This window comes from Ruditapes philippinarum, unplaced genomic scaffold, assembly GCF_026571515.1.
Source record: "Ruditapes philippinarum isolate M1 unplaced genomic scaffold, ASM2657151v2 ctg15212_1_1_1_1, whole genome shotgun sequence".
Lineage (NCBI taxonomy): Eukaryota > Metazoa > Mollusca > Bivalvia > Venerida > Veneridae > Ruditapes > Ruditapes philippinarum.
In genome coordinates, this window is record NW_026864142.1 from 7,060 (window position 1) to 20,758 (window position 13,699).

Here is a 13,699-nt window from a genome sequence, read left to right on the forward strand (position 1 = left end):
TATAACAAGCTCCCTGATCAATAAATCAATCGATCGATCGATCAATCAATCAATCAATCAATCAAGGTTAACTCGTTTCCTTTCGTCGTACAATATATAACAGTGAAAAAAGCAGAAGGAGATGCAATAGAATACAATACAATAATAATGTCATCTCAGATAGTACTTTTTTCATTGATATACAGTTACGGCATGTGGAGATAACTACACTGAACTTACTGGGAATTTTTACCTCCCTGATTATGATACTAGAAATGCGTAATCCACCTAACAGTGACTGTGAATGGACAATTCTCGACACAGAGGGCACTGACATAGTGCTCATTTTCCTTCACTTTGATATAAAATGTCCTGATTTTATATCGGTAGGTGGTTTATTCTTGATATTTTCTCAGAATATGAAAATGTGCACGTTTAACGTTTTAAAACGTTTTGCGTTTAGAAAGTGCATAAAACTGGGTACTGTGTATTACTAATAAGAACATGTTAGGTGTAAGAAACATTTTTTCCATGTTTTTGGTACTGTCGTATTATTTTACCCGGGGATATTTGTGATATTAAAAAGAAACATGTGTTATGACCAAGTATAAACGGACATCACCTTATATAACCACTAGATGATGGTTATATAAAAACAACAACCGATTTTTTCGTAAGCCCATATAACCAGTCAAATGCCTTTATAATTAACAAAATAGATTCTATACTTACTACTACAGAACTACATTCCCTGATAGAAGTTAAAGTTTACAATAAATTGAATCTGGCCATCGTTACGGCAGTACGATGATAATTATAGTTACAAAACATGCAATGTTATAAAGCATAAATACTTTTTCTGCTGGTGGAATCTTTTTTCAAGAAGACGTTCGGTTAGCTCAAAAAGTAGAATGTGAGACTGTGAATCCGATTCCAGGACAGCCCAGATTCACTTGATCATGAAATCCTTTCTACGGTCATTCGCACTATTCGTCTGCTCAGACATACATGTACAGGATCTATCAGTTTATTTTGAAAGCGAAGGCAGCTTGTACTAGTAAACGGCTCGACTGTGATGGTTGAACTGTTGCTTTGGTTAATTCATTGTGGCTTACAGCCGTAATCCAGAGACTAAACTACCAATATCACCACCATTACCGTTACATGTCGCAACAACAACACACACATGTGTTGTCAAGAAACAAATATTCGCATTCTGTTACGTTTTTTAGATGACAGACATTTCCAACAACACGATGATGCCGATCCTCGACAAAGTATGTATTTTGAATGAGGAAATATATTTTCTAGGTAACAAAATACACATCCACTTTGTAAGTGATGGATCCGGCCAGCGTAAGGGATTCAAGATAATCTGGAAAGGTATTTTCTTGGTTTATTGTGAAATAAATGAATCTCTGAAAATAAATTTTTGTCTAATTTAATGTAATTCAAACAACTATGTGTTACCTTTTGTAATTAAGCAAGTTGGATACCTTTCCCACATGAGATATATCCTTTCTTTGATTCGAATACATGTAGAATGTTTACCCTGCAGACTTCCTTTCTAATAATGTAGCGAAAATAATCGGTCTAATGTTGTAGTACAAATAAAGCTTTACCTTATGTTGTAGTGAAAATAATTATTTTCTGCAGTTCTTGTTCAAATGTTTTAGAAGAAAGTGCACCTTTTCCTTTTGTCGTAGTAAAAAACAATTTCTTTCCTAATGCTGTAGTGAAAAATAGTTCTTATTCTAATGGCGCAGTGTAAAGAGGTTTTTTTCCAGATACTGTTACTGTAGTAAAAATAGTGCTTTTTGCGACGGACGCGCCCTCAGGCGCGTTCAGAGCTAAGTCATTGCGACGGACGCGCCCTCAGGCGCGTTCAGAGCTAAGTCATCTACACATGGGATTTCGTTGGCTACACTCGCGCAATGTGTCCTAAACCAATTAACAGCCCAAGAAATAGTACATGAATTTGATCCTTCAAAACTCCCATACTTTGTCTGGATATCTTAATGTCTTCCATATTTAGCCTTTTCAATTTCAAATTAAGTTATCCAAGTTAAAATATGAACGTATATTGTTGATAAAAACGTTGTAGTCCCGTAGTATTATTGCGCAATATGCAAATTACTGCTGAAACGATTTACCGCTGTCGAAAAAGTAGGACAGCAAATTATACTTCAATAAAGGTGTAACCTCTGAGTTCCAAGACATTATTAGTAGGAAATAAATATATCTACATTATACAAAACATTATTATTAACAAATCAAAAGTTTTTCGTGACTAGGATAAATCGCGCATTAATAAAAGAAGAACTATTTTCGTGACTCATACCGCGGGTTTAGCTGAATATTCAGCAGTTATTAATATATTAGATACAGTACAATGGCTAGTATAAATATCTATTTTTGAAAATGCATGTAAGACACTTTACCGCCATGTAGTCTTTCATGGTAAGGAAGTTATAATATCAGTTCTACATCCGATTCTTGTGGTTTGTTTACATATTTTACTAGGTCATGATATGAGTTAACCTTCGCTATTCTAAAAATAGATTCTGCTTCACCTGTTCTGATTTTTGGACAGGCGATTAGGAAGTACACATTAAACATGTAATTAATAAACCAGCGGATTGTAATGCAATACTTTTAGAAATGCTATACAATTGTAAGAAGCAAACAAGTTGAAAATGGAATTTAGTGTGAAGTTGAAAAGGACAACTAAACACTGTAGTGCTTAAGTGACATTTAAATTAAAATAAAAACGATGTGCTCTGGCCTCTACATCTTTACCTTGTAAATAAAAAAAATCTAAGAAATACACTATTAATTGCTGATGATTTTAACCAATTTTTTTTTTAATGAGACATATCCAAGAGAAATAAAAATACAAATGACTTATATCTTATTGTCTGTATGCCCACTATGATATAACACGAAGCAATTCTAAATAGCATTCTCAAATGTATAATGTATTATGTTTGAAGTTTATTTGCCTGGATTTATTCTAGAAATATTTCGTTGATAGTTTTTTTTCTATTTACATATCATTTCTTAGAATAAATCGATAAGGACACTGATTTACAAGTTTGACCAGAGTTTTTAGGCATAAATTTCATTCTGTATTTAAGTGCTTGAAAGTAGAAAATCTGAATTATATCAATTTGGGACACAAAATATATTGCTGTACAAATCTCGAACTTGTATGGAACAAATTTTCTCTGTTATATATTTTGTGTTTTGTTTTTGTTTTGTTTTGTTTTTCTAAAAGAAGCCTTAATTAATGTCTCTCCGGTTGCATGTCCGTCGCATTCAGTGCTGCAGCACTTTGATCTACACATGGGATTTCGTCTGCTACAATCGCGCAAAGTGTCCTCAACCAATTAACAGCCCAAGAAATAGTACATGAATTTTATCCTTAAAAACTCCGATACTTTGTCGGGATATCTTAAAATCTTCCATATTTAGCCTTTTCGATTTCAATTTAAGTTATCCAAGTTAAAATATGAACGTAAATGATTGATAAAAACGTTGTAGTCCCGTAGTATTATTGCGCAATATGCAAATTACTGCCGAAACGATTTACCGCTGTCGAAAAAGTAGGACAGCAAATTATACTATAATAAAGGTGTAAGCTCTGAGTTCCAAGAAATTATTAGTAGGAAATAAATATTTCTACATTATACAAAACATTATTATTAACAAATCAAAAGTTTTTCGTGACTCTAGAATTACTCGCGCATTAATAAAAGAAGAACTAATTTCGTGACTCATACTGCGGGTTTAGCTGAATATTCAGCAGTTATTAATAAATTAGACACAGTACAATGGTTAGTATAAATATCTATTTTTGAAAATGCATGTAACAAGAGGGGTTTTCAACACTTTACCACCATGTAGTCTTTCATTGTAATCTTTATTGAAGGAAGTTATAATATCAGTTCTACTTCCGATTCTTGTGGTTTGTTTACATATTTTTCTAGGTCACGATATGAGTTAACCTTCGCTATTCTAAAAATAGATTCTGCTGCACCTGTGCTGATTTTCGGACAGGCGATTAGTGCATGTAATAAACCAGCGGATACTTACTTTGTTTACATGCCATGAAATACTTTTTTTAGAAATTCTATACAATTGTAAGAAGCAAGAAGCAAACAAGTTGAAAATGGAATTTAGTGTGAAAATGAAAAGACAACTAAACACCGTAGTGCTTAAGTGACATTTAAATTAAAATAAAAACGATGTGCTCTAGCTGGCCCTTGTAAATAAAAAAAATCTTAAAAAATACACTATTAATTGCTGATGATTTTAACCAAAAATATTTTTAATGAGACATATCCAAGAGAAATAAAAATACAAATGACTTATATTTTATTGTCTATATGCCCACTATGTTATAACACAAAGCAATTCTAAATAACATTCTCACATGTATAATATATTATGCTTGAAGATTATTTGCATGGTTTTATTTTAGAAATATTTCGTTGACAGTTTTTTTCTATTTACATATCATTTCTTGGAATAAATCGATAAGGACACTGATTTACAAGTTTGACCAGAGTTTTTAGGCATAAATTTCATTCTGTATTTAAATGCTTGAAAGTAGAAAATCTGAATTATATCAGATTGGGACACAAAATATATTGCTCTAAAAATCTCGAACTTGTATGGAACAAATTTTCTCTGTTATATATTTTGTGTTTTATTTTTTTTGTTGTTTTTTTTTTCTAAAAAAAAGCCTAAATGTCTCTCCGGTTGCATGTCCGTCGCATTCAGTGCTGCAGCACTTTGATTTTTCGAATGGCGTTATGTTACTTTCCTAATGTTGAAGAGAAAAATAGTTTGTTTTGTCCTAATGACGTAATACAAATAAGTTATTTTCTTTATGTTGATGAGGAAAGTAGCTCCTTTACTAAGTTCGATGTGTAAAATATTTGATTTTCTTAAATTGTAGTGAAAAGTATCCTAACATGGCACTCAGAATTTGTTTCTGTGCACGAGGCTCACGGAATATGCAGACGACAAGGTGGTAGCTTAGTAAAAGACATTGCGGAATACCAGGACAAAATTGTCGATATGATGCAAGAACGCCACGTTACGTCAATATGGCAGGCGAAGAATCAATATATAACACCGTGGGTGTGGCTTAAAGGTTAGTTCAACTAAATATTGTGACATTGTCATTCAGACGGTAATATAGCTCGAACAAGGTGAACGTAATTATCGTCTGATATCTGTTATTGTCGTTACTAAGCAGTTTGCGTTAAGCAATAAAATGTCCTGTGAATACCATCATTTGAATATAATATTCACTGTTTTGGAAGTTGTAAAATGTAAATTCTCTGAAGGGGTGTCTGAAGGATATGGTATGGGCCTCTGTGCACTGAGTTATGAAGGACGCATACCCTTCCCCCTTATTGAATATCAACTAACAATAAACATAAATGAACATAATAAATATTACTTATCGAAACAATTATACAAGATATCCATGTTTGGTGGTGATAATAAACACAGTCCTGTAATTTAGTTGAACACATTAGGCATTGAAGCAAACAAAATATAATACAATGCGTGTTGTAGGAAACAATCAATTCATTTCAGGATGTTTTTCTTTTGCAAACCTTGACGATTTTGAAACATATGTAATTGTAAAGAACAATTCGATGGCAGAATGTCAGAGACTTTGTTCAAAATGGAATTATTTCGGGCTTCAGGTATGTGTTTTTATTTTGTATAATAAAATTTGAGCCTCGTCACGACAAAACCAACATAATGGGTTTGCGACCAGCATCCGCGCAGTCTGATCAGGATTCATGCTGTTCGCTATCAGTTTCTCTACTTGTAATAGAGTTGGTAAGTGAACAGCATGGATCCTGATCAGACTGCGCGGATGCGCAGGCTGGTCTGGATCCATGCTGGTCGCAAACCCATTATGTTGGTTTTGTCGTGACGCGGCTCATTTGTCGTGTCTGTAAATGGCAATATACTGGCAAGATGTAGAACAAGACAGTCATGCGGAAGTGATGTTAAATCATTTTTAAATAAGTCATTCTTAAGTTTGTTATTTTTATATGCAATTTCTAAAACGTTGTGGTTTTTATGAATATAAACTTACAGTTTGATATAAGTTTTGACTTTGTCTATGGCATTATAAAGAAATAATCATTTTAAATTACATGAAAGAGCTTGATACAGATGTGTGTTTTGTTTCATGTGAAGAATAAAGTCTAACCATGTGATTATTTTGTGAGTTAAATTTCAGAGCGACAAGTGCTTCTGTATTGAGAGTTACGCTGGCTCCCCTGTCATTATGGATCATTATTGTACAATTTCTTGTTCTGGCAATTACGAAGAGAGATGTGGCGGGAATCTGAGCCTTACTATATACATGAACGGTTAGTTCAAAATATTCCTTACAGTAGTCAAATGGTTAATTTATAGGTCATCATTATAATTATTATTGTCATCACCACCACCAACAACAACAACAACATCATCATCACCATCATTATATTAGATCTATCTATTTTTGTTGATCGATTTATTCCCCCTTCTCCATTTAAAACTTTAAAACTTTCCCTACAGATATATGCTACACAAATTCAAGTGCTTGGCAAGGGACTGTATCGAGAACAAAGGAAGGTAACACCTGTTTGCCATGGAATAACATCACTGCAATAATTCACGATAATACTACGGTATTTCCGGACGGGTCGGCACAGAATGCATCCAATTTTTGTAGGAACCCAAATGGTTCCGAAGCTCTTTGGTGTTATGTTAATCAGAACGAGACTGAGTTTTGCGATGTACCACCATGTTTTCATAAAGGTAAGATATCTCTCTCTATACTTGTTTATTAGAACAATAGAAGTTTCTACTGTAAGATTTACTTATGAATTATTCATTAATAATTCTGTATTGTACGGTGGCACAAAGGTGACATTTGTGCGTTTCTATCCATCTCGTGCGTGCACGAGATACTATGTCGTGGCCACGACTTACTATGTCGTGGCCACGAGTTACTAAGTCGTGGCCACGAGACAATTAAGTGGTGCGCACGAGGTACTATGTCTTGGTTATGAGTTACTATGTCGTGGCCACGAGATACAAGTGGTGCGCATGAGATAATATATATATATTCATTAGCTCACCTGTCACAAAGTGACAGGGTGAGCTTTTGTGATCGCTTTTCGTCCGTCGTCCGTCCGTAAACTTTTACTTTAAATGACATCTCCTCATAAACCACCAAGCCAATTTCATCCAAACTTCACAGGAATGTTCCTTTGGTGGTCACCTTTAAAAATTGTTCAAAGAATTTAATTTCATGCAGAACTCTGGTTGCCATGGCAACCGAAAGAAAAAACTTTAAATATCTTCTTCTAAAAAACGAAAAGAGCTAGAGCTTAGATATTTGGCATGAAACATCTTCTAGTGAGTTTCTACCAAGTTTGTTCAAATAAAAGCCCTGGGGTCAAAATTGGCCCCGCCCCAGGGGGTCATTGATTTTCCCTATATGCATATAGTAAAAACTTAAAAACTCTTCTTTTAAAGAACCCAAAGAGCTAGAGCTAAGATATTTAGCATGAAACATGTTCTAATGGATGTCTACCAAGTTTGTTCAAATAAAAGCCCTGGGGTCAAAATTGGCCCCGCCCTAGGGTGTCATTGATTTTCCCTATATGCATATAGTAAAAACTTAAAAAAATCTTCTTTTAAAGAACCCAAAGAGCTAGAGCTAAGATATTTTAGCATGGAACATCTTCTAATGGATGTCTACCAAGTTTGTTCAAATAAAAGCCCTGGGGTCAAAAATTGGCCCCGCCCCAGGGGGTCATTGATTTTCCCTATATGCATATAGTAAAAAACTTTAAAATCTTCTTTTAAAGAACCCAAAGAGCTAGAGCTAAGATATTTTAGCATTAAAACATGTTCTAATGGATGTCTACCAAGTTTGTTCAAATAAGAGCCCTGGGGTCAAAATTGGCCACGCCCCGGGGGTCATTGATTTTCCTTATATGTGTATAGCAAAAACTTAAAAAGTCTTCTTTGAAGAAAACCAAATAGCTAGAGTTTAGATATTTAAGCATGAAACATCTTCTAGTGAGTGTCTACAAAGTTTGTTCAAATAAAAGCCCTGGGGTCAAAATTGGCCCCGGCCCGGAGGACATTGATTTTCCTTATATGTGTATAGCAAAAACTTAAAAATCTTCTTCTAAAAAACATGAATAGCTAGAGTTTAGATATTAAGCATGAAACATTTTCTAGTAAGTGTCTACAAAGATTGTTCAAATAAAAAGCGCTGGGGTCAAAACTGGCCCTGCCCCAGGGGGTCATTGTTTTTAACTATATGTGTAAAGAAAAATTAAACTTTAAAAAAAATCTGCTTTTAAAAAAACCAACGATCTAGACCTTAGATGTTTAGCATGAAACATCTTCTAATTGGTGTCTACCAAGTTTGTTCAAATAAAAGCCCTGGGGTTTAAACTGGCCCCGCTCCGGGGGCCTATATACAGGTGAGCGACTTCAGGGCCATCATGGCCCTCTTGTTTGATAAATGTCAGTTGCATTTACCTACGCTTTGGAATACTAGTGACGTATTATATGTCACACATAAAAAGGAAACATAATACACAGATTATCTTTCAAAACAAATCCAACCATTTAACTACCGGACAATGTTTTTTTTTTGTTGTTTTTTTTTAAGAAACATGACAATGCCACGAAACCAGGTTTTGGAATATCAAAAAATGAATAAGTATTTTGTAATAACAAATGCTGATGGGAAAATTATAATTGTCTTGACCTTGGTCATAGGGGGATAATAAAAGTATCTTATTCCATACTGGGAACCGATTTTAAGTAACAGTAACGTTGACCGTTAAGGTGGACCAAAAGCTATCTTAAGTAAGGTCTTCACATAAGCTTAATTCAAAGCAAATTCATTAAAACACTACTTATTGACCAGAAATCGATTTTCTATTTTAGTAACAATAACCTTGACCTCAATCCTATGATCCCAAGGAGATCTTCACAAAATGTTATTATACGCCAAGTTTCACCGAAATATCACTTTCCAAACTCTAGTTATTTGCCATTTACTTGTCACCAGCATCCGATGTATCGACCAATCAGATCTCTTGTAGTATGAACCTTCTATCCTCAATCTCGTGAGGAGCAAACGGCCGTTCTCGGAGAAAAATTAGCAAGTTAAAGGGAAAAAACACTTACATGGTTGTCTGTCGAAACAATTACAGGTAATCATACATGTATGTTTTGCAAAATAGTCTTTTTATTGAATACAAGCCTTTGCTTCGTTTGTTCATTGTTGCAAAGTATTTTTTTTTCGGGATAAACCACATACGTTGTTTACAATGTTGTGAGTAAGCAAAATAGTAGTTTTCGGCTACGTTTGTGTTCGGCATGTTACTATATATGCACGATTAAAGTTGCTAAACATTTATTGGGGAAAAACCCTTAAATATGCTACCCTGGTCCAATAAAAAATGTAAAAATTTTCCTTTAAAAAAAAGGAACGAAATTTTGCTTCTTAAAAAGGAAAAGGGAAGGGCCCAAAATTGGGTTTTTTTGGAGGGTTGGAACCCTTGTCTTTTAATAAGGGGTTGTTTACAAAGTTTTTTGGGTCTTTTGGGCCTAGTTTTTTGGGCAAAAACGAACCCAAATTTTAGATTCCTTTTGGGACCGTTAAAAACCCCATTTGATTGTTGATTTGGCTTTTGTCTACTTATTTATTTTATGTTTTGTTTTCCAGAAACATCAAATGAAAATTGTATGGCCGTGTACAAATCAAACTCTAATGAGCTTGTATTTAAACGAAGGCCCTGCACGGAGGGGGAACGTGCTATCTGCTATGATGTCGGTTAGTTCATTTATTTAAAGTTGCCTTTATGATAAACCATAAATGTCCCAGATAATATCATTATATGTGTTAAGTTTACCATTATTTGTTTACGAAATGATTATATTTATTTTTTCTGCATGTCGTCCTGAGTTTTCCACAATTATGATGTTTTTATTAACTGAGTAAATATAAGGCTGACATTGTGACATTTCATAATAAATGAGTGAAAGGAAAACAAGCAAGTAGTATCTGAAAACTCGACACTCGGCTAAGGTAGACCTCATTAACTGTTTGCTTGCTCGTAAATTTACCGGGAGGCAAGGTGAAAACTCGTCTGTCGGTTAAGGTAAACCTCACTAACTGTTTGTTCGCTCGTAAATTTACCGAGAGGCAAGGTGAAAACTCGTCACTCGGCTAAGGCAAACCTCACTAACTGTTTGATCGCTTCTAAATTTACCGGGAGGCAAGATGAAAACTCGACACTCGGCTAAAGTAGACCTCATTAACTGTTTGCTCGCTTGTAAATTTACCGGGAGGCAAGGTGAAAACTCGACACTCTGCTAAGGTAAACCTCATTAACTGTTTGCTTGCTCGTAAATTTACCGGGTGGCAAGGTGAAAACTCGTCAGTCGGCTAAGGTAGACCTCCCTAACTGTTTGTTCGCTCGTAAATTTACCGAGAGGCAAAGTGAAAACTCGTCACTCGGCTAAGGCAAACCTCATTAACTGTTTGATCGCTTCTAAATTTACCCGGAGGCAAGATGAAAACTCGACACTCCGCTAAAGTAGACCTCATTAACTGTTTGCTCGTTTGTAAATTTTCCGGGAAGCAAGGTGAAAACTCGACACTCGGCTAAAGTAGACCTCATTAACTGTTTGCTCGCTCGTAAATTTACCAGGAGGCAAGATGAAAACTCGTCACTCGGCTAAGGTCTTCATTAACTGTTTGCTCGCTTGTAAATTTACCGGTAGGCAAGGTGAAAACTCGACACTCGGCTAAGGTAGACCTCATTAACTGTTTGCTTGATTGTAAATTTACCGGGAGGCAATGTGAAAACTCGACGCTCGGCTAAGGTAGGCCTCATTAACTGTTTAGTCGCTCGTAAATTTACCAGGAGGCAAGATGAAAACTCGACACTCGGCTAAAGGAAGACCTCATTAACTGTTTGCTCGCTTGTAAATTTACCGGGAGGCAAGATGAAAACTTTTGACACTCGGCTAAAGTAGACCTCATTAATTGTTTGCTCGCTTGTAAATTTACCAGGAGGCAAGATGAAAACTCGACACTCGGCTAAAGAAGACCTCATTAACTGTTTGCTCAATTGTGAAATTTACCCGGGACGGGCAAGGTGAAAACTCGACGCTCGGCTAAGGTAGACCTCATTAAACTGTTTGCTTGCTCGTAAATTTACCGGGAGGCAAGGGGAAAACTCGACGCTCGGCTAAGGTAGGACCTCATTAACTGTTTGTTCGCTCGTAAATTTACCGGGAGGCAAGGTGAAAAACTCGTCACTCGGCTAAGGCAAACCTCATTAACTGTTTGCTTCGCTTGTAAAATTTACCAGGAGGCAAGATGAAAACTCGACGCTCGGCTAAAGTAGACCTCATTAACTGTTTGCTCGCTTGTAAATTTACCGGGAGGCAAGATGAAAACTCGTCACTTTCGGCTAAGGTAGACCTCTCATTTAACTGTTTGCTCGCTTGTAAATTACCGGGAGGCAAGATGAGAACTCGACACTCGCGCGCTAAAGTGAGACCTCATTAACTGTTTTTGCTTGCTCGTAAATATACCGGGAGGCAAGGTGAAAACTCGCACGCTCGGCTAAGGTAACCTCATAACTGTTTGTTCGCATCGTAAATTTACCGCGGAGGCAAGGTGAAAACTCGTCACTCGGCTAAGGCAAACCTCATTAACTGTTTGCTCGCTTGTAAATTTACCGGGGAGGCAAGGTGAAAACTCGACACTCGGCTAAGGTAAAACCTCACTAACTGTTTGCTCGCATTGGAAATTTACTCGGGAGGCAAGATGAAAACTCGACGCTCGGCTAAAGTAGCACCTTCATTAACTGTTTGCTCACTTGTAAATTTACCGGGAGGCAAGGTGAAAACTCGACACTCGGCTAAGGTAAACCTCGGTAAACTCACTAACTGTTTTTGCTCGCTTGTAAATTTACCGGAGGGCAAGATGAAAACTCACACTCCACTAAGTAGACCTCATTAACTTGTTTGCTCGCTTGTAAATTTACCGGGATGCAAGATGAAAACTTGACCCACCTCGGCTAAAGTAGACCGTCATTAATTGTTTGCTCACTTGTAAATTTACCAGGAAAGGCAACTATGAAAACTCGACACTCGGCTAAAGAAGACCTCATTAACTGTTTGCTCGCTTGTAAATTTACCGGGGGAGGCAAGATGAAAACTTTTGACACTCGGCTAAGTAGACCTCATTAATTGTTTGCTCGCTTGTAAATTTACCGGGGGAAAGGGGAAAAACCGAACGTTTGGGCTAAAAAAAACCCTAAACCTTTGCTCGCTTAAAGCTGGGCTCTTTTTTAACGGGGAGGCAAGGTAAAAACCCCGACGTGGGCAAAGTAAAAACCCTTTCATTAACTTTTTCTCGCTCGAAAATTTACCAGGAGAAAAAATTAAAAACTCGTCACTCGGCTAAGGAAACCCTTTCTTTAAAAACGTTTGCCCTTTTGAAAATTTTCCGGGGGGGAAAGGGGAAAATTTACCCTACGATTGAAAAGAGGTATCCCACTACTTACTTTTTAACTAATATCACAATACCCCTCATGTGCTAGCTTAGGGAAAACGTCTAGGTGCCCCTTTCCCGGGGCCCTAAAAGGCAACCTAAAGGTCTTTCTCCACCAGTGAACACCCCAAAAATATTATCTATACTTTGGTGTAAAGTTTTAAAACAAAAAGAAAATAATAAAAATTTGGGTCGGCAAAATTTTTTTTTATCCGGTGTAAAATTTTCTCCTATTGGTCTTTTTTTGTTCAGATAGGTGCATGTTTTAAAGAATATAAAAATCACAAAATATAATTTTTTCAGGAAAATTTTGTGAATAAATTTAAAAAATTTTTTTTTTTTTAGGGGGTGGCCCAAAAAAACTATCCTTTTTAATTAATTTTTTAATTTCCCAAAAGATTCCCCCTATTTTTTAGTTTGTAATTTTTAAAATTTCCCAAAGAAAATTTTTCTCATAAAACAGTTCTTTTACGGTTTTTAAAAAAAAAACCCAAAAAAGGAAAAAAATGTTTATGTAATTTTCCAAAGGGAAGAAAGGCTTGTTTATCGATTTCCCAAAATTTAAAAATGGACAAAACACAGGGCAAGATATTTGGCGGGAATTTTCTATCAAACTGTAAAAATCTAGTCGGGCCGAGTTTTTTTTTTCAAAGGATAAAGGAAGATTAGTAACCTTTAAAATTATTACTTAAATTGGAAAAATACCGTTCTTCTATTTAAACCCGTACAGGGCATTTGTAAAATGGGTTTACATTCGGGTTTATATTTTGATGTTAAAAAAAAATGGGTTTTTTATTTTACGTATTTATGAAATATTAGAAATATTTTATGAAGAAATTTTTGTTTTTTTTATTTACCGTATTTTTAAATATATGGGAATTTTAAATTTTTTACTGCGGTGAAAAATTTTTTTCCCTATTTTCACTGCTTCTTTTTTGGATACTTTTTCCCAAAATTTAGCCCCAAAATCCCTATTTTACTTGTGGGTTCTGTCACCCCCTTGAAATATTTACTTTTTAACCCCTCATGAAAATAAATCCTGTAAATTTTTAGAAAAAAAATTTGAATATCCTCTATTTTTTAATTATAACATTA

General features: G+C 35.4%; 1 protein-coding gene across 1 annotated transcript; it reads left to right on the top strand.

The window, feature by feature from the left end:
* Positions 1-254: 254 nt before the first annotated feature.
* LOC132724559 (plasminogen-like) lies at positions 255-9,868 on the top strand (the record flags this gene model as incomplete). The annotated part of the gene is made up of 7 exons (XM_060709442.1): positions 255-365; positions 1,212-1,362; positions 4,943-5,140; positions 5,593-5,705; positions 6,254-6,386; positions 6,577-6,819; positions 9,761-9,868. Coding segments are annotated over exons 1-7 (1,057 nt in total), but the record flags the coding sequence as incomplete, so codon positions are not given.
* Between the last annotated feature and the right edge of the window lie 3,831 nt (positions 9,869-13,699).